Here is an 18931-nt window from a genome sequence, read left to right as displayed (position 1 = left end):
TGTCCACCTACACTCCTGTCATATTCTTGTGACCCACTGTCAGTGGGCAAACCCATATCATACATGCTATCTAGTTTTTCCATGTATGCCCAGGAGCATGGCTGGAGGAAAGCTGAGAGTACTCTGGCTCACTATACCATACTCACACTTGCTTTCCTTGTGCCACAGTGCCAACAACAGTCCCCGGACTCGGTGCCGGGAACATTCTCCCCGACAGCTATACACACATAGTTCTCTCTCCTCAAAATCTCTCATATCTTTCCTGTAAACATTCATAGCAGAGACTTCCCAAAGCAATTGAATGTAACTGGTCTGGTATCCCCTCCACATCTCAGTATACACCTGTCTCTTCATTTAACTTCCCTTAATTTCCAACTGCTTCAAAGCTCTTAAACCATTTCTCTGACTTCCAATTCTATATTTGTAACTTCAAACTCTCTCCAGAAGTCCAATGTCACATTAACAACTTTTTATAACGTGTCCCCATGTTGAGTACATGAATACATGGTAAGTATTCAGTAGATATTTATGGAATGAATGAGGAAATAGATAAATCTACACCTGGATGTTTTACTTCCAATTTGACTCTAGATAAGGGAGGAGAACTTTGTCAAGAGGAAAACTGCTTTCTGCTTCCTCCACTCCAACTCTTGCTAGTACCTTCAACTCTAGTCTTTGGTGCTCAGTTGATTTTTCAACAGAGGTGGGTTTTGGGGGGGGAGTAATTGAAACATGGAACCAGACCCACATATGATTACTCTAAAGGAAATAAAAACAACTTGATTTCACACACAGTGTTTTAAAGGGCAATAGTTAAATGTATATTACTTCAGTACACAGTATACATAAAGTAACTTACTTATAAAATCAAAAGGACATCACATCATCCCTAAACCATCCTGATCACTAGCATTCTTTTGCTGCGTTTGAATTCTTACTGCCTGATGACTACTGTTTTTGTGTTTTTCAGATGTATAGGAGCTTTATGACAGTATAAAAATAGTTACCCACCACATCGGTCTATATGTTTTCCTACATGCTGGTTCTATTATGTATGCTATTTTAAATTTCTTATGAACTTGTTAAAAATATGTGTTTATAAATTATAAATTCTGTTTTTCTGGTTTCTTCAGCTATGATTTTTTCCCCGTCTAATATGGATGGATTCCAGAAAACCCAGAAACAATATCTAACAAGATCAGAGCAGAGGAAGGAGAGGAATAGCAAATAAACATTTTCCAGTGTCAAGTTAGGAAGATATTCGATCTTCCAATGTGCTCAACAAATGGGTTTAATAATGCACATTTCGGTATAAAACAGTTCACAACAGAAATATTTGCGACTCAGCCCATTTATCCTGGGAATTACACAACATGGACCATTTTCAATAACTCTTTTCATTATAATGATTTCCTCCTGCTCAAGCAATGGAGATGTACAAACCATTTTGGTCTAGAAATGTAATAATGTCGAGATACAAATGTATTAAAGAAAAATTAAAATACAATAATTTTCATCACTTTGGGTCAATGTTATATTGTCTTTCTCAAGGTACTTTAGCCTTCTAAAATCTTTTCAACCAGAATATAAGATTGCTTTTTATTCAGAACCCATACAACTAGATAACTTGACAAAGTATATTTATTTAAAAGTCACAGTAAACTACTGGCAGACCAAAACAAAAGATGAAGATATATTTTTAGGGCACCAGTTGGTTTTTCTTAATTTTGTAAGTTAAAGATCTTGAAGTGCCTTTTGAATCATAAAAAATAATATAGTTTGATATAATTTTGACCTATAGAATTTTTATTTTAATGCAAATCCATATATGTATTATATAGATAGTAACTTTTACCTAATAAGACCATTGAATTATGTAAAACCTCTTTGGACAGTAGTGGCAGTATAACATCATCCATTTCATCATCCTTTCATTTATTCAGCAAACAGGTATTGAAAGCACATGATGTGTATAGCACAACAGTAGAAACTAGTTCCCCCAAGGAGTTTAACAAATAATAGAGAGAATTAAGATATATTTCTATATCACTATAATTTATAGTATAGTAGTCCCCCCACCTTATCCACTGTGGATACTTTCTAAGACACCCACTGGATGCTTGAAACCACAGACAGAACTGAATCCCATATATACTGGCTTTTCCTATGCATCCATACCTATGGTAAAGCTTAATTTATAAAGTAGGCACATTAGGAGATGAACAACAATAACCCATAATATAATAGAACAATAATAGAACTGTAATAAAAGTTATGTGAATGTGGTCTCTCTCTTTCTCTCAAAATACCTTATTGTACGGTACTCATCTTCCTTTTTGTGATGATGTGAGATGATAAAACGTTTACGTGATGAGATAAAGTGAGGTAAGTGATGCCAGCATCGTGACCTAGCGTTAGGCTACTATTGACCTTCTGATGGTAGGTCTGAGGAGGATCATCTGCTTCCTGACAATGGTTGGCTGCAGGTAACTAAAACTGTGGAAAGTGAAACTACGAATAAGGGGGTCTAGTGTAATAACTGCCGCAAAAGATATGCTAAAGAAGTTTATAGATTCATGATAAGTTTGTTTTTTTTTTTTTTTTACTGGTCTGACAATTAGTGCTTAGAATTGTATGTTTTACAAAGCTACCTGAATGACAATCACATAAAGCACTGCACTCATTCTTTCAGCCTTTGTGTACTCAAATTTTGACCACGTTTGTCTAGTACTTGGAAAGCAAAAATTCAGGGAGTGTTTAATTACTGAACGCATATTGTGAATAAGGCACTAAGCTCGGCACCGGTCCTAAACATTACAAATGAAGACAGCAGACATGATCCTTTTGCTCAAGGAGTTCCTAATCTAATAGGACAAAGAGGAAAAAAAACATTTGCACTGAATATGTCTTTCATTCCTTTCTACATTCTCACCATCACTGGAATTGAACTTTATTAGGCATCAAAGCAACCACATTATTTCATCAATGCCCCCTAGGAGCAGCAAGCAATACAATTGGTTATGGTTGATTTTATGGTTGGCCCCTGATTGTTGATAAGATAAGTCAGTGTTTTCTAAAGCATTGGATGCTGCTGGTATAACCCACACATGGGTTAAAAGTGCTGAGATGGCACTTCTGATCAACTTGAGCAGCAAGCAGTCTTTGATAAAGGGCTTCAGATCTCAGACGCAAGAGGCCCCTTGAAAGAGCAAAATTCTACCCAGGAAGTAAGAGCTCCAAAAGATTGCTTCTGGGGGCTCTTCCTGGTGACATGACAGTTCCTTTCCCACCAGAGCTCTTCCTCTGTGAGAACAGAAATAGCACGAGAATGGAGGAGAAGACGGTGAGGGCTAATGCAGAACAGACTGTACAATATATGAGAGAAAGTGTAGAAGAAAGTAAGGAAAGGCAGGATTTATGAGGAGAGAAGGGGGGAGGAGAGAGGGAAGGGGAAAGGGAGGGGGAAGGGGAAAGGAGAGAGGGAAGGGGAAAGGGAGGGGGAAGGGGAGAGAAAAGTCAGAAGGGAGAAGATGGAGCATATAACACTGGTAGCAAAGGATCCAAGGGTGTGGTGGCTGTACCGATTGAACACAGAGTACTGTGCAGTAAATCCTGGGCCAGGTGCCCAGGAAAAAGGACAGCAAAACTCTAAGAAGTGACAGCTGTTTTATCAGGAGGAATATTAGTAATAATCATAGCTAACATGTACTTTCTATGTGCCAATCCTGTAAGTGCATTACATGGATTAATTCCTTAAATCCTCAGGATGACCCTAGAGGCGGAGAGTCTTAACCCTGATAAAGATACTGAGTTTCAGAGAAGTTAAGTCACTTACCCAGGAACACAAAGCAACTAAGCAGTAGGATCTGGATTTGAAACCACCAAGCCTGGCTCCAGTGATGCAACTCTGAAGCACTAATGTTACCCTTCACTGGCTCCCACCGGGAATGCCAGAACCTGGAGTAGTAATATGGTAGGAAAAAAAAAACATGATGGCCTGAGACATGAATCTGGCCACACCTGGGTTCTGAACTGCTTCCCACTCTTTATACGAGGTGAGACAAGAGAGAGCCATGACAAGCATGAGAGTAGAGGTAGTGTAGGGCAAGACTGAGATTTTATTCTGAGAGAAATGGAATGACACCAGAGGGTCTGACACTGGAGAGGTGCAATATGAACTGATATGATATGAACTGATATGAAAATAACTCTGAGGAATGAAAAAGGAAAAAAAATAAAAAATAAAAAAGGGGGTAGGGGAGGTGGGGTAGCTCCCCTCACATATTTCTAGAGAAAGTATTGGGCAGGAGATACAATGTCATCAAAGGCCAAACTAAGAAGACAAGGTTGAAGGGCAGAAAAGAGATTGATAGGATGACAGCTCTTAAAGCAAGAAAAGTGGGAGCCAAGGACTATGGGAGAGTGATGGGCCGGGTGGGGGGGGGGGAGCTCTTGCAGGGAAACAATGGCATTCATGGCTTTTAATACAAATGTCAGCACTCATGGGCCACACCAAAGCAGTGGGAAGGAAGAACAAAGAGCCAAATGGAAGGAAGAAGGTGAGGAAGACAGGGAGGTACAGACTAAGGAGGTTGAGCGGTATTGAGGTAAGGTCTCAAGTGAGACAACCCACTCTCTCCTCCATCCCTCACATACCCAGAGATAGTTGTGGTTTTGTCAAAGCCTAAGATAATTTCGAGTGTGTGCTGTTTCTGGGGTTGTTCTTCCTGCAATGGGTAGATGTTTCAATTTTGCTGAAAAAGAAAATCATGTCAGTCAAAGGGTTAGCTGTCTTAAAAAAAATTGAATAGGAAATGTCATGAAAGAGATGTTGGTTGTATGTTATTAATATTTATTAAAGGTCTATTAAGTGCAAAATATGCATAGTTGACACTAACTGAATTCTTGCCCCAGCTTATTGTGGTGGATAATTGTATCCTTACTCTGTGGGTGAAGGAAACTAGGGATCGGAAAGTTTAAGAATCTACACAAGGTCACATGGTGGCCAAGCTACTAATCCACGACCATCTGGTTCCAACTGTGAAAATGTTGTTGCACATCTAGGGAAAACCTTAAAACCAACCATGCACATGGGCCAATGTGGTAGAAAACAAGGACACAGAGGCAAAAGCCTGTTCCTCTGCACACATTTTAATAATGGCTTTGGATCAGCAGTTCTCAGGATTTCTTATATTGCTGGAGCCCCTCAGATTCACAGCATACTGCCTTTTAACACCCCCCCCCCAATGCCCCACTTCCCACTGCCTCTCACAGGAGGCTGGCTGCCATAGACGTTTTCAATGGTTTACAGATATGTCACATCTCCCAAAGTTATGCTTCATGATATCTTTTTTTTAATTTTTTTTTATTTATTTACGATAGTCATACACAGAGAGAGAGAGAGAGGCAGAGACACAGGCAGAGGGAGAAGCAGGCTCCATGCACCGGGAGCCTGACGTGGGATTCGATCCCGGGTCTCCAGGATCGCGCCCTGGGCCAAAGGCAGGTGCCAAACCGCTGCGCCACCCAGGGATCCCGCTTCATGATATCTTTGAAGAATTTCTCTGTCATCCAACATTTCTAATCTTTAGTGTCCTGGTTCTCTGGGTACCATTGTAATTTATTTATCGCATCTTATTAATGAGGGTTGAATAATTTAATCCATCACATTTCGTTTTAGCCAAGTAATTAAAAACCTGGCTCCTCTCTCCCTTGTCTAGTCAATTTTTCAAATGTTTTTCTAGAGGTCTTCATTTCTACTCAATCTCGAAAATACAGAGGCTTATGTTAGAAGACCCCAATATATCTCACATTTAAGTCCAGAACCCTCTCTGGGTTGCTAACATTAAGAGTCCCATCCACTGGCACTATTCTGTTTAGGGGATTTATAAGAGTAGCTGTATAATGATGGCACCAACTATAGCATTTTCAAGCTACAGCAGCAAATATTAATTGTTGAATGTAGTCAACTTTTTTTATTGACAAAGACCTTAAGGTCCAGCGGCTGAAATATGTTGCCAAGGTCAGACAGGTAGTTCCTGGCCAACTTCCAGTTAAATTTCAGGTCTTCTGACCCACAGACCAGCAACCTCAATTACCTTTCCTTACCTTCTCTTGTGAAGGTAAACTCTCTGTTGCATCTCTCCAAACAATTTTCATAACATCTTCCTGAATGATTAGCAGATCCATTAAGTAGGCATAGACACTGAAGGTCAGAAAGATTAAATGACTGATAACTGAGGGTGCAGTGGGCATTGCAGTGGAGGAAGAACTAGGAATAAAACACAAGCTCTTGACTTAGAAATCAAGGATTCTCTCCTTTAAAGTATACTCCCATAGATAAGGATATTGCTCAACAAAATTAGTAATCTTTCTCAGTTCTGAACTATATAGTTTTTCTAATATACCTTAGAGCTTAATACTTGCTCTTTATTTTTTAAAGATTTTATTTATTTATTTATTTATTCATGAGAGACACACACAGAGAGAGAGAGACAGAGACATAGGCAGAAGGAGAAGCAGGCTTCCCACAAGGAGCCAGATGCAGGACTTGATCCCAGACCCTGGGATCATGCCCTGAGCCAAAGGCAGGCGCTCAACTGCTGAGCCCCCCCAGGCATCCCAGTACTTGCTCTTTTTAAAGAAAAATTATTTAATTGGAATTTTCTGGGGAAGACAATGCAGAAAGTTACCTAAGTACATTTTTTGCAGGTAAGATTTTAGAATTTGTTTTTCAGACAAATTTAGAAATTAATCTGAACACATTTTCTTTCAGACAAAAAAAAATGTTTTCAATGACTAATATCTGCAACACAAGAGAAACATAACAAATCCACAAAAAGTAACAGGATGACCTGGTTCTTTCTTGTTTAAGCAAAGTGGAACACTGTCCTCAACTTTTTAGATGTTATTCTAGTTATGCCACGCTGTTCCAGTCTGTCTGTGCCTGCCTGATTCTGTAACACTCATGCAGAGAGACAAGAACCATTGCTGCGTTCATTGACCACCTACTATGGCCAGATGGCACAGCCAGGTGCTGGATCATTGCCAAGGGGAACGAGGCATGGTGGATGTACCTGGGGAGCTCAGGGTGGTGGAGAGCAGAGCCTCAAGCTTTTAAAGAGGTAGAAAGGGGATGGCCTCAAGGAGTCAGAGCCAAGAGGAATGTCATTCAGCTGAGGGAATCTCCTAGGTCTTAAGAGCTGGGCCTTAAGAAGATGATAGGATTTAGAGGAGAGAGCTACAAGGAAGAGAACTGCAGGTAGAGGAGATATGGTTCTGAAGCCCTGACATCAGCACACTGATCCTTAAACTTTGCTGGGATTATATTTAAAAAATTATTAGAATATATCTCCCTGAAGGGAATAGGAAGAAGTAGTCCCAAAGGAGAGGAATGAAGAGTATAAAGCCAACTTTCCCATTGACTAACATTTATTGGACATAAAATAGTTGCCAGTTACTGTAATAGGTATTGAGCACAGTAAGATCTGGGTAGCTGAACACATTTATAGTAGGGTTTAAATATCAGATTCTCCCTTCAATTTATGAAAAAAAAAATCTGATCCACAGAGCTATGCTATTATATACTTTCTTCTAGAAATCAAAAGAACCCTGCAAAGAATTCCTTTCTATATTATTTTTAGGAAAAATCCATAACGAGACAAGGTAAAATAGTTACATGAATATAGACACATACATTATATAATCTCATTTAATAAGACAGATTTCAATGCACAATAGGTGTGCATTCTAGAAGAATTAGGTTGCATGGATCCTCTATATTAGAGCCCTGAGGCTGCATCTCTTGGCTCCAGGACCCGGGCAGTATTTCCTTTACTTGCCCCAGCTGTCAGGCCATTCACAGAAGTTTCTCCCAGGTGCCTTCCTTTGTCCTTCCTCCTACCTCCCAGATCGCACTTTATCATGATTTACCGCCACTGTGTCCTACCTTCTCTGCTTCATCTGAACAGTCTATCTAAAACGTGAGTGCACCATTTAGCTCAACCAAAGGCAGCTATGGCGACACAATTGTTAGGCCATGTGTACAGTTAAGTTGCAAGTATTATCTTAGAAAAGAAATGTTAGAAGTCAGTGAAAACAATAGGACGCTATACATCGAAAGGAAATGTAGGTGTTTCAATGTGATTATCATCATCTTGTATATTTCCACGGTTATTTTTCTGACTATTCAGAATACTAATATAGATGATGAAAGGAACTTAAGAACACATTTTGAACATGTCACGACGGTATGCTAAGAACATACAAGTATTCACACACACACTAAGCAAAAAGAAGATATAGGAATGTCTATCAAAAGGGGAAAAAAGGAAATATGATGACAATTATACAAATATGAACATAGTACTGACATGTTGTACAGGGAGCACAGGGATAATTATAGAGCACTAGAACCCATGAAAACGGAAAGTTTCAAAAAAAATAATAATGTCTTGTTTTTTCTTCTTAAATTTATAAGCTACCACCTGATATACTTTTTCCCCTCAGGCAAGTATCAAAATCTTTGCAAGTTTCACTGCCTCAATGTAATACACTAAATCACATGCAACAAAAAAAGAGAAAACCCCAGGTCATTTCAAAATTGACAGGAAGTAATTTATTTAGAAGATTGAATTTAAAAATCATTTAAATGAAAATTTTGCAATTCAAAAGGTTGGTAGTACAATTGAGTTTTCCTAATATATTTAGTAAATTTTCAATATTTTAAGGGAAAACCTAAGAAAATGTCTTGGAAATGCCTGAGGAAGAAAGAATGCATTAAAATGTACTGCATTACATTATACTATTTTTGTTAAACTTAAAGTTTTTCATAGTAATTACTCAACAATGATAACATTTACATACTCATATAAATCAAGTTAAAGATAAGGGTAACTGATTTTAAAGTTATTAAACCAGAGAAGTTTTTTTTTTTTTAATCAGAGCAATAAACAGGAGATCCTTACACACTAAAAGGATACATTTACATGGACCGCCAATCAAAATTATTGTGTAGTATATAGCAAAACCTTATTTCCGAGTTTCTGGAAAATGTGTTTCATAAATTCAAATAGCCAATATAAATCAGAGATGGTTGAGAATTAAATGTACATTATAAAAGTACTAATTTTAAATAAATTTCTCATTCCTTAAACAAGATTACAAATCATAGACTAGAACTTTAAATTTTATTTTTATTTTAGAGAAAAACAGTTTATAGATATTGATTTAAAGTGTTCACATATAGAATGCACTTCTTATATGGCACTAGAAACACTTTCAGTACAAGCTACAATATCACATTTGAAGATAAATCCATGAGGTGTAATTTTTAAAACCCTGTATGATGATTTGCAAATTTAGGATATCAGATATGTGGCATGCAAATCATTATTCTTGAATGCTCTGTATTCATTCATAAAAGACTCCTAAACAAAGGAGTCGGAATTTGGTTCACAGTTTATAAACTTTGCACAAGTTTTGTTATGATAACCTGTTACCTACAGAGGAAGTTATCCATAAACAAAAACAATCTGGTATTTACTAATTTTACACAATCCACTGTAAAACTTCCTGGTCTAAGGCTTTAGCCAACTGGGATTTCATATGAACCCCATAACCAGAGATAGTGAACAATGATAAATTAACAGTATCAGAGAAAGCAGATGACATAAAAAGAGTTAACACTCAGCATATATCATTAAAAACTTTTTTCTTTTCTTTTTTTTTTTTTTTACCTTGTACAAGTGATCTAGTGATCTAAATCATGGAATCTCAAATCTATCTATGGTTGTTGTCAAATTCATTAGTTAAAAATGCAACCCAGTGTAGAAAAGACACTTTTCTGTTAATTTTAAAGACATTTATGGCTTACTATTTCTTAAACAAATTATTTACCCAAATAAATTCTTGCAGTCATTTGCTGGTTCCTATGACTATTTATTGACAATTAATTCAAAATTACATAAATGTGTAAATCACCAGCAAGTAAATCTTGTTTTAAAAATCATTGATAAATGTAGCAATTATAAAAAATGTAAGAGTCTCACTTGCATCTCTGGTTTAAAGTCTAATTAGTGATTTGTACTGAACCAATATTTTCTATAAATACAAAATCTAAATTTGTTTTCTTAAGTCTATATGGTTTATGAGGTTATAGATACCTTTACAAATTTTGTTCAGAAATTGAATTTTAGAAGACATGCTTCTAAATACAAAATGTATTTTATGAATTATCTTAAGCATAAAAAACCACAAATATCCACTTTTATCATTCAAGAACAAATTACTATAATGTATTATAAAATATTTCCTAATGAAAATGCAAAAATTTTAATTTACCTAACCTGTTACTTCACACTGTAGTTGGAATCAATTTTATAAGGGCGAAATTTTGATTTACTCTGACATTAGGCAACATGGTTTAATTCAAAAAGTCAAAAAAATTATTGAGGTTAATATTTCCAATTCAAACAGTATTTCGCTGGATTTCAGTTCTTCTAGAGATCTGAAATAAATAAATGTTTTCTCAACTTTGCTTTAAGATGTTTAAAAGGGTTTCAAGTATTCTACAGATACAGACTTTAGAGAACACTGGATTCTTAAAAAAAAAAAAACAACAAAAACAGCTTTTTTGGGGGGAGGATTTACTCCTTTGCAGGGTCTTGAGGACTTTTTTTTTTTTTGTCCAAAATCTCATTTTCACCTGCAATAATTGTATTCAGGTTTTCTGAGCAGGTAAAGTATACATTCTTACAAGGTTTCAAATTTCAGAATTCCAATAATGCATTTAAACTGAGCACCCACTGAATCACGTTCTCTTCTCTTTGTTTGGTGTGTGTGTGTGTGTGTATCCATTATCTTGCAGTTCTGATATTTATATTAAATTTTAGTCTTTTTAGCTCCCCAGAAACACCTTAGTGAACCCTTAGCAATTGCTAACCACTTAATAATTGTGAACCCGCGAGCCCCTTCCAGTACGTCGTTAACCACAGAGTGCCTGACAATTTCCAAATCCTACCCTCTGTCCAAAAGGAAAAGATAGGGCTTTGTGAGGCCGAAAGGAAGCGAAGGAAAACAAAACAAATGTAGCTCATGCTGAAAGTGAAAAGTGCTTGGACAGATTAGTATTTTCTTTTCTGCAAGGCGCCCTGCCAGACTTTTTTTTTTTTTTTTTTTTTAAATAGAGAAGAATTATTTTTTTGGTCTGATTTTTCAGTTTCTTGGAAAGTGTTGGTCTTTCCCACCCCCACCGGCCCCTCCTAATTACGGTTGGTTGTTTTGTGTTTTTCCCACCCGGCCACATCACAGCCTGCTGGTCCCCCCGCCTCACTCTGTCAAAACCCCAACTCTGGGCGACCCTGGGTTTGGAAACTCCGCGGACTCCCGACGACACATCCCACTCTCCCTCTCACGCCTCGTATTTTAGTTGCAAGATCCCTCCCTCACTCCAGTTGCAGCGAAAGCCGGAAACTTTCTTTTAACCGCCCCCCCCCCGCCGCCCTCTCGCCCCCCACTCGGAGCCGAGAGTTGGGGAGTGGAGACCCGGAGCACAGCCGGGGCTCGCCGCCTCCCCTCTCCGGAAGGCTTTAATTTGCACCCTTGCTTGCCACGGCGCAGCGAGCCCCTAGCCCCGTCGCCGCCTCCGGGTGGGTCTCGGGCAGAGTCCGCCCCGCGGGGGGGGCCGCCCCCGCCCCGGCTCGCCCCCAGCCCCGGCCCGCGCCCCGCAGCCCCCGGCCGCCCCCAGCGTGCGGCGCGGGCGGCGCCCTCCGCCGTCCCTCCCTCCGCCCTCCGCCGCTGTGCCCACCCCTTCGCGGGAGAGAGCGCTGCTAACTCCTTCCTCCGAGCGGGTTACCTGCTCGGCGCGCGGTGGACACGTGCGAAGGTCGGACAGACACTCGCGGCCCTCTCCGGAGGCCCGACGCGGCCGGGCCCCTCAGGTGAGGAGCAGTGCGGTCGGGTGGGTGGGCTGCGGGGTGGGGGGTCCCCGGGGGAGATTTGGGAGCGTGGCCGGGGTCGGAAGCGGGGGTGTGGGTGGAGGTGACCGTGGTGGGGGGTGTACGTCTTCGGAATCGGCTGTAGTTAACCCCTTACGACCCGAGGCGGGCTAGGGATGGGGACCAGTCCTGGGGAGTTAGAGGAGTCTCTCCTAACCGGGCAAGGGAAGGACATCCCATACCAGGGACACCCCCCAACACCAAGATCCGGTGCTGCCCCCACGCAGCCGTGCGCACAAACACCCACGCACTCATCAGGCTCCTTAAAGCGGAATATAAACTCCACTCGGACCCTCAGAGGATCATCTACCCTTTAGAGTCTAAAATGCACCGCCTCTGGGGGGACTCCATGCGGGACGTTGTGCTTCCGTGCCCCACATTGGTTTCCCCGCTGAAGCTCACTCTCCAGCTCGCGGAGGTGTGGGTGTGGCCTGCACCTTCTCCACCTCGAGATCAATGTTAACGCGGGTTCTTGCTGGAACCCCCTCCCCTGCGGGGGTGTTCTGCACACTTAACAGGAGTGCACGCAGGCGGCCAGTGCACGGGCTTGGAGCCCCACAAGGACGCACGCTGGCGTTTAGTTTCCCAGTTTACTTTTATTAATTTGAAGTATCCGAGTTAGAACGCACACCCCGCGGTGAGCAGCGCCGGGCCCCGCAGCGCGCCCCACAGTGTGCACGTGGGGCTCATCTGCGGGTGCGCACACGCGGGAGTCGTGGTCCCCGTGCGGCCTCTTGCCGCTGCGCTGGTGGCGACCCTTGCGGTGCTTGGCAGGCTTCGGGAGAGGCACATGAAGGATTTCATTGAGTGTGAAGACAGAGAGCAGAGACAGAAAGCAGAAGGAGGCGGCTGCAGCCTTTGTAGTCGCGGAGGAATGCGGAAATGTTGAAGCACTATGTCAAACTTTTTTGAAATGGGGTCAAGTCACATTCAGCCAGCGTGGGAAAGCAACAACAACAACAAAAAAAAGTGGAGGAGAGGGGGGGAAAAGGCACTGTTGCTCCCGTTTCTCTCCGCCGGAGCCGACCGTCCGGGGAGCGGGGGGGAGGGGGGGAGCCTGGGCGGGCGGTGCGGGGCCGGGCGGGGGCAGCGGGCGCAGCTCCCTGCGGGGGTGGGACGTCCGCGGCGCTGCCGGAGCTGCCGAGCCTCGGGTCGGACTGCGGCGGGGAGGGGGATGCGGGAGGGGCGGGCGGCGCGGCCGGCGGCCCCGCGGCTACCTGTGTGGCCCTAGGCCTGGCTCGGACCCCCGCGCAGGCTCTTGGGGGGCTCAGTCCTTTCTCCCCCGGGATTCGCCTTTACCTTTTAAGGAGAGCTTTGAATGGAGTGTGAGGGGCTCTGCGCTCGCTGCGGTCCCCTCTGCCAGCACGCCGTGGGGATCGCGCCATTTGTTTAACTCCTGGCAGGAGGCGAGCGGGCCAGCGGTGCGGGGCAGGTAATTCCGAGGTGTCCCGGGAATTCCAGACACGCGGCCGGCGTGGCCAACGTACCGCCGAGGCCGCGGCGGTCCCGGGTTACAACCGAATGGGGAGGGGAAAGCGTGTCCCTACCCCACCCCCCCCACCCCCGCACTGCGTTGCGCGGAGGGCTCCGAGGGGGTCGGGGGGCGCGTTTGGCCCCTGATAAGACCAGGCCTCAGGCGGAGGGAGGAATGGAACAGCCGCCTCTGCGACTTAAGACCCAGAAGATCTGGAGAAGTTCCAGGGAGCGGGGAGAGGTTCGGGAGTCCCGGCCCCTAGGGCGCAGCCCCTTCTCTCTCACCCCCGAGGCTTGGCATTTACTCCTCCCACCCCCAACCTTTTTAAGAGGAGGTTGGGTTTGGATGAGGTTGAAATGAGCTGAGAATTTCAGGGCGAGTCGCGGTTATGCTACCTTCCTCCCGCAGTTATTCTCTCAGGAGATGACAAGCTAAAGTGCGACGAAAAACCCTTTCTCCCACCCTTAGGGTCCTTTGGGCGACTCCCCCCTCTGGGGCCCCACCGTTCCTCCGCTCCCGAGTAGCGGGAGCCCCAGCCCTCCCCGACCTCATGGGTTTCCACCAGGGAGGTCCTCCGAGTCGGAGGAAGAATTTCGTTTCCAGTCCAGACTTCTTTACCCCAAAAACACCATTTGTGTGTGCAAGTCGTTTTTAAATGTCTCCTCGCAGAAAAACTGAAAGTAGAAAGAAAGGAAGCAATTTCCCAGCAGATGTCTGACCACCCCTCCTCGCACACTCCCAGCATCGGGTTACAGGGTCCCGGGAGCCCCCACCCACATTCGGCAGCCCCACACGGGTGGACCCACAGCCCCTCCACAGCAGCTTGTGCACAGCCCCTGAAAGCCCCACGGCACCCCGGAGCCCCTCTCCCTGCACGTCCAGGCCCGGGGGGGCGGGGTGGGTAGCAGTGCCACACAATGATGTAGGGATAAATATTAAGCCGTGACATTGACGTGCCCGGCACCTCCCCTCCCCCGCGCTCCCGGCACACTCTGGGCTGCTCGGCACGCCCCCTCCCGTCCCACTGCGTCCCGCGCCGCGCGCTCATCCCCGAGGGGCCCCTGCAACCTCTCTGCGCGAAGACGGCTCCAGCTCTGCAGGGAAAGAAAAGTAACTTCGCTTTTCTCGGAGGAACCAGGAAGGATTAAGCAGCCTGGGAGAGGGCAGGAGCGCGCCGAGGGTAGCGATGGGGGCTTTATGGAGTAGGAGGAGGGGAGTCTGCGGGAACTCGGAGGAAGGCGCCCGGGATGTCTGATTGCACTTTTTCTTGCCCTCCCGTCTCTTCTTTTAGGTGGAAGGCTTGTGGACTGAGACGCGCAGGGCTGGAGACTATGTAATCGCTTCGGTGTCTGTGCAGAGGACTGCGCTTCGGGGAGGGAAGAGGAGGGATCGGCTCGCTCCTTGGCGACTCGGCAGGCGGAGTTTCGCGGCGGCACCGGGGTTGCGCCCGCCCGCGGGGAGGTCGCTCCATCCAGCCCCAGCGGCCGCGAGAACCCGAGCGCCGAGCGCGGTAGTCGGCGGGGGCGAGGGCGAGGGCGAGGGCGAGGGCGAGCGAGACCGAGCTCCGGGGCGCGAGGGAGCGGGCCCGGGAGTCCCGGAGCAGGCGAGCGGCGGCCGCGAGCGAGCCGAGCGCGCCCCCCGCCCGCCCCAGCGGTGCCGCGCCGGGCGGCGTCCGGGCGGCATGGAGAAGGACGGCCTGAGCCGCGCGGACCAGCAGTACGAGTGCGTGGCGGAGATCGGGGAGGGTGCCTACGGGAAGGTGTTCAAGGCCCGGGACCTGAAGAACGGAGGCCGTTTCGTGGCGCTGAAGCGCGTGCGGGTGCAGACGGGCGAGGAGGGCATGCCGCTCTCCACCATCCGCGAGGTGGCGGTGCTGAGGCACCTGGAGACCTTCGAGCACCCCAACGTGGTCAGGTGAGCGGGGGAGCGGCGCCCGCGCCGTCGGAGGCCGCGCGTGCCCGGGGAGGACCCGGGAGCCGCGGGAGCCGCGGGGCGCGGGGGGCGGGGGGGGGGGCGGCCGGGGAGGCGCGGCCCGACCCGCTGCCCTCACCCAGCGAGAGAAAGTTTTGTCGACAGAGCCGCAGGCCGGAGCCGGCGACCTTGCCAGACAGCGAGCAGAAAGACGAGTCAGGAAATGTGACCTGCGCAGGCTTCCCCGCCGCGGTGCAAGTTCTGTTTTCTCCCTGCTGTCCCCGCGGGGGGGGGGGGGGGGGTCCGGGAACTTGGGAGCCTTGTAGGGAACGAGCCGACCTGAGACGTGCCCGGCCAGCCCCCTCATACTTTCCCTGGCCACTGGGGAATTTTTGAAAGGCTGAGAATCAAGAGAAGTGGCAGGAGGTGAGGAAAACTGGTAGGATGAGACCTTTCCTCGTGGAGCCTGGTATAAATAAAGTCCGAAAAACGTGGGGACGTAAGACTGTTATTGCCAATGACGACGTTTTTCTTGCTGAAGTTCTAGAATGATAAATAAGCGTCAAACAGGGTCGCCTACAAAGTTTCTGCCACAAATGTTGCCGGTTTGTGTACGACTTTACGTCTCCGAGGTGCATAGTTTTCAGAAGCGGTGATGTGTGAGTCTAAGATGTGGAGTCTTCAGATTCTAAGTGTTCTCCGTTTGCTTTTTCTGGAGGGGATGTGGAAAGTGGATGAAAAGACCGCATTTCTTAAAGCCTCCCCTGTGTGGTAACCAGTAATTAAACTAAAGTGTGTGTGACTAGGATAATGGTGTTTTCTTAGTGATCCTGGAATTTCCCCATTGTGTGGTTGACATTGTGTGGTGTGTCATGCTTTTCTTTTCTAAACAAATATACGTACTTTTAAGTAGAAGAGGAATGCACAGAAACTTCTGCCAGTTCTGGTGTGATTTTACTTATCTCAACTCTTAAGATAGTGTGTTTGAAAAAGGAAATCTTGAGGTGTTCTTTCTGTCTTCTCATCTCTCTGAGGAGTCTGTTCCAACACATGCCTACTGTGTGCGCTGTAGATGAAAGTATGTTAATAAGCACAGCTAAATATTTTTGTAAAAAGTCAAACAATTTAACATTAGTCATCAAAGTCAAGAGACCCAACACTGACCTTTGAAATACCGAGACCTCTGGAGACACAGAGCCCAAATGTCTTACCAGATCTTCCTGGGAGGTTTTGACTTGTCTCCCCTTATCCTGTGTGATTTGTGTGGTGCTTTGTTCCCAACACAGTGAGACTAGGCTAGAAGGCTGCAAAGAATCACAAATACATAAATAAGGTAGTGAATAGCTATGAAAATAGGACCCCCAGTATATACTTCTGCTTTAGCCAGTAAAAGACCGGGGACGAAGGATAATGAGGCCAGGAGAATGAGTGTTTTAAGGAAGATGGAATTAAACATAAGAGCAGTAGATAACGTTTTGTGTGTGTTTTCTTTGTTGAAAACCAAGAAAAGCTCTTCCTGCGAGCCTTTGTGATAATTGGAGGGAAAAGGAGAGAGTACATTTGGGCCCCTGTAACTTAGTCATCTTCCTGGAGGAATCACCTAGGTGCTTCCCAAAGGATAAATTCCACTCCTAGAATTTCAGGAGTGTGTCCAATTAAGGACCATTACATGTAAATAAATTTTAAAAAAACACTGTCCTTCCAACATAGAGATGTTACAGAGGCACCCCTGTGTAATACTATTTTTTACAAGGACTATCTCTATAACAGGATGGTTTTTGCCGTTGTGTTTGATTTTGGCTAATCCATCCTTATACTCTTGATTTATCCTCTTGAAATTGGTTTGTCTTTAGAGATTTCTAACGGACCCATGACTTGGATTCTGTACTGAGAAATTTCAGGAGACCACTTATAAATTCAAGACAAAGTTATCTAAAGGTTTTTTAAAGAGCTTATTTTTATGGGTTAAGTGGTAATGATGGTGCCTACCTCTCAGGAGTTGTGAGGAAAAGCTGAGACAGAGTATATGAGAGTACTTTGTAATTTTAAAAATGCTTCAAATGTCCAAGTATTATATGTTTCCATGCTGACTCGTGGGGCTCTCGCCTCCAAACAAGCTCCTAGTAAAGCATCAGTTCCCCTGACCTTTTCTATAAAACAAATCATACTCAAACCCAGACGTTACAGGCTCTGGAACCAAGAAGGTACTTGGGTGTAATGAGCCTGTGGTTTGTCAGAAAAGACCATCAGTCATATGCCATGAAATTCAGTGACACTTGAGAAGAGTATTGATGATGTCATCTTCATGAGCTATGTATCTCCATTCCATTTGGTTTCTTTCCTGTTTATTTTCTTCAGCCTCTGCTTTGGGGCACTCATTGGTCCCCATGACCTGCTTGACTAGACTAAGAATTCAGGATTTTGAAGGTTGCTAATATTTGTTCAGAGAGGGTCAGAATCAAGGATAGGTGACAATGCTTCTTTTCTTTCCAAGGGAGAGTTGTCACAGTTGGACACCCCCCATACCTGTGACGTATTGGTGTTGTGCCCCACAGGACCAGTTTTACAGCACTGTGGCTGGTTCTCTAAAGGCTTCTTAAAAGGACAGATGTCTTTGTAAGTGCCTTCAAGTCATAAGTAATTGATCATAATTATAGGCCCTTCCCACAGGTAGTTAAGCCTCTAAGCTTGCAGGAGCATAATAAACATATTAGTTTTTTCAAAAGTTTAAGATTTAATTTTGATGGATTTGCCAGAGAGGCTGACTTGTTATTGCTGGCACTGGCATCGCCTGTATGCACAGGGGTAATGACTTGAAATTCTTGTTTACCCGTGCTTGATGTATCCCAGGCCTGGGCTTGATCAGCCAGTCAATGTCTAGCATGTAAATTTACTTTTATTTTACAGTTGGTAATCCCCAATCCTAGAACCTTTGCCAGAATCCGACTTCTGTGTGAACCTATATTGGAGCTTCTGCACTCCACAAAGGAATCCTGTTTTAGCTTCTGAACTCAATATATATATATATATATATATATATATATATATATATATATATATATAATAAAATGTTTTATCAGCATCCTGTTGATTGACCAAATATTTAATGATGGCTTATTATGTACCAGACCCTGCTAGGAACTGGGGATTCGTCAATGAACAAGTCAGAAAAAGTCTCCATACTTGTAGAACTTACTTTGTAATAAGATGAGTAGTTCTTTCTTCTCTTTAAAAATTCACTTCTCTTTATTTCCATGGGCTTGATGTGCTATGTTTAGCCTAACTAGTTTTATGGAGCAACTAGTATTTATGATAATTTAGTTACCAGGGATTTGCTGATTAAGTAAGATAACCAAAACACTAATCAGAGTCAAATGCTTTTTGAAGCATTAGGGAGAGACATACAAATAGATTTCTACATGATGATACTGACGTGTAACTAATAGATACGAACATTTGGGCTTTGCATATTTAAGAAGGCTTTAGGAAGGACCTACTTTTTAAAAACTGTGGAGTTAGGTTCTGGGAAAGATACTTGGGTAAATTACAC

The 18931-nt window shown here is 44.4% G+C and overlaps 1 protein-coding gene and 1 long non-coding RNA gene across 5 annotated transcripts in view; one reads left to right on the top strand and one right to left on the bottom strand.

The window, feature by feature from the left end:
- LOC129498096 (uncharacterized) overlaps positions 1-13372 on the bottom strand; it is a 66228-nt gene extending 52856 nt beyond the window's left edge. Inside the window, exon 1 of the long non-coding RNA XR_008662080.1 lies at positions 13296-13372. This is a non-coding gene — a long non-coding RNA (uncharacterized LOC129498096). The remainder of the gene's footprint in view (positions 1-13295) is intronic.
- CDK6 (cyclin dependent kinase 6) overlaps positions 11820-18931 on the top strand; it is a 247730-nt gene continuing 240618 nt past the window's right edge. Inside the window, exons 1-2 of one of the 4 annotated variants that reach the window (XM_055307291.1) lie at positions 11820-11939; positions 14762-15384. In XM_055307291.1, the coding sequence (XP_055163266.1) occupies positions 15152-15384 (233 nt within the window). In that variant the 5' untranslated portion in view covers positions 11820-11939; positions 14762-15151. Of the gene's footprint in view, positions 11940-13360; positions 13429-14509; positions 14651-14761; positions 15385-18931 lie in introns of those variants that run through there. The other 3 variants (XM_055307293.1, XM_055307292.1, XM_055307290.1) reach the window with 3 other exon arrangements.

This window comes from Nyctereutes procyonoides, unplaced genomic scaffold (genome assembly GCF_905146905.1).
Source record: "Nyctereutes procyonoides isolate TBG_1078 unplaced genomic scaffold, NYPRO_anot_genome, whole genome shotgun sequence".
Taxonomy (NCBI): Eukaryota; Metazoa; Chordata; class Mammalia; order Carnivora; family Canidae; genus Nyctereutes; species Nyctereutes procyonoides.
This window is presented reverse-complemented; position numbering and strand designations above follow the sequence as displayed.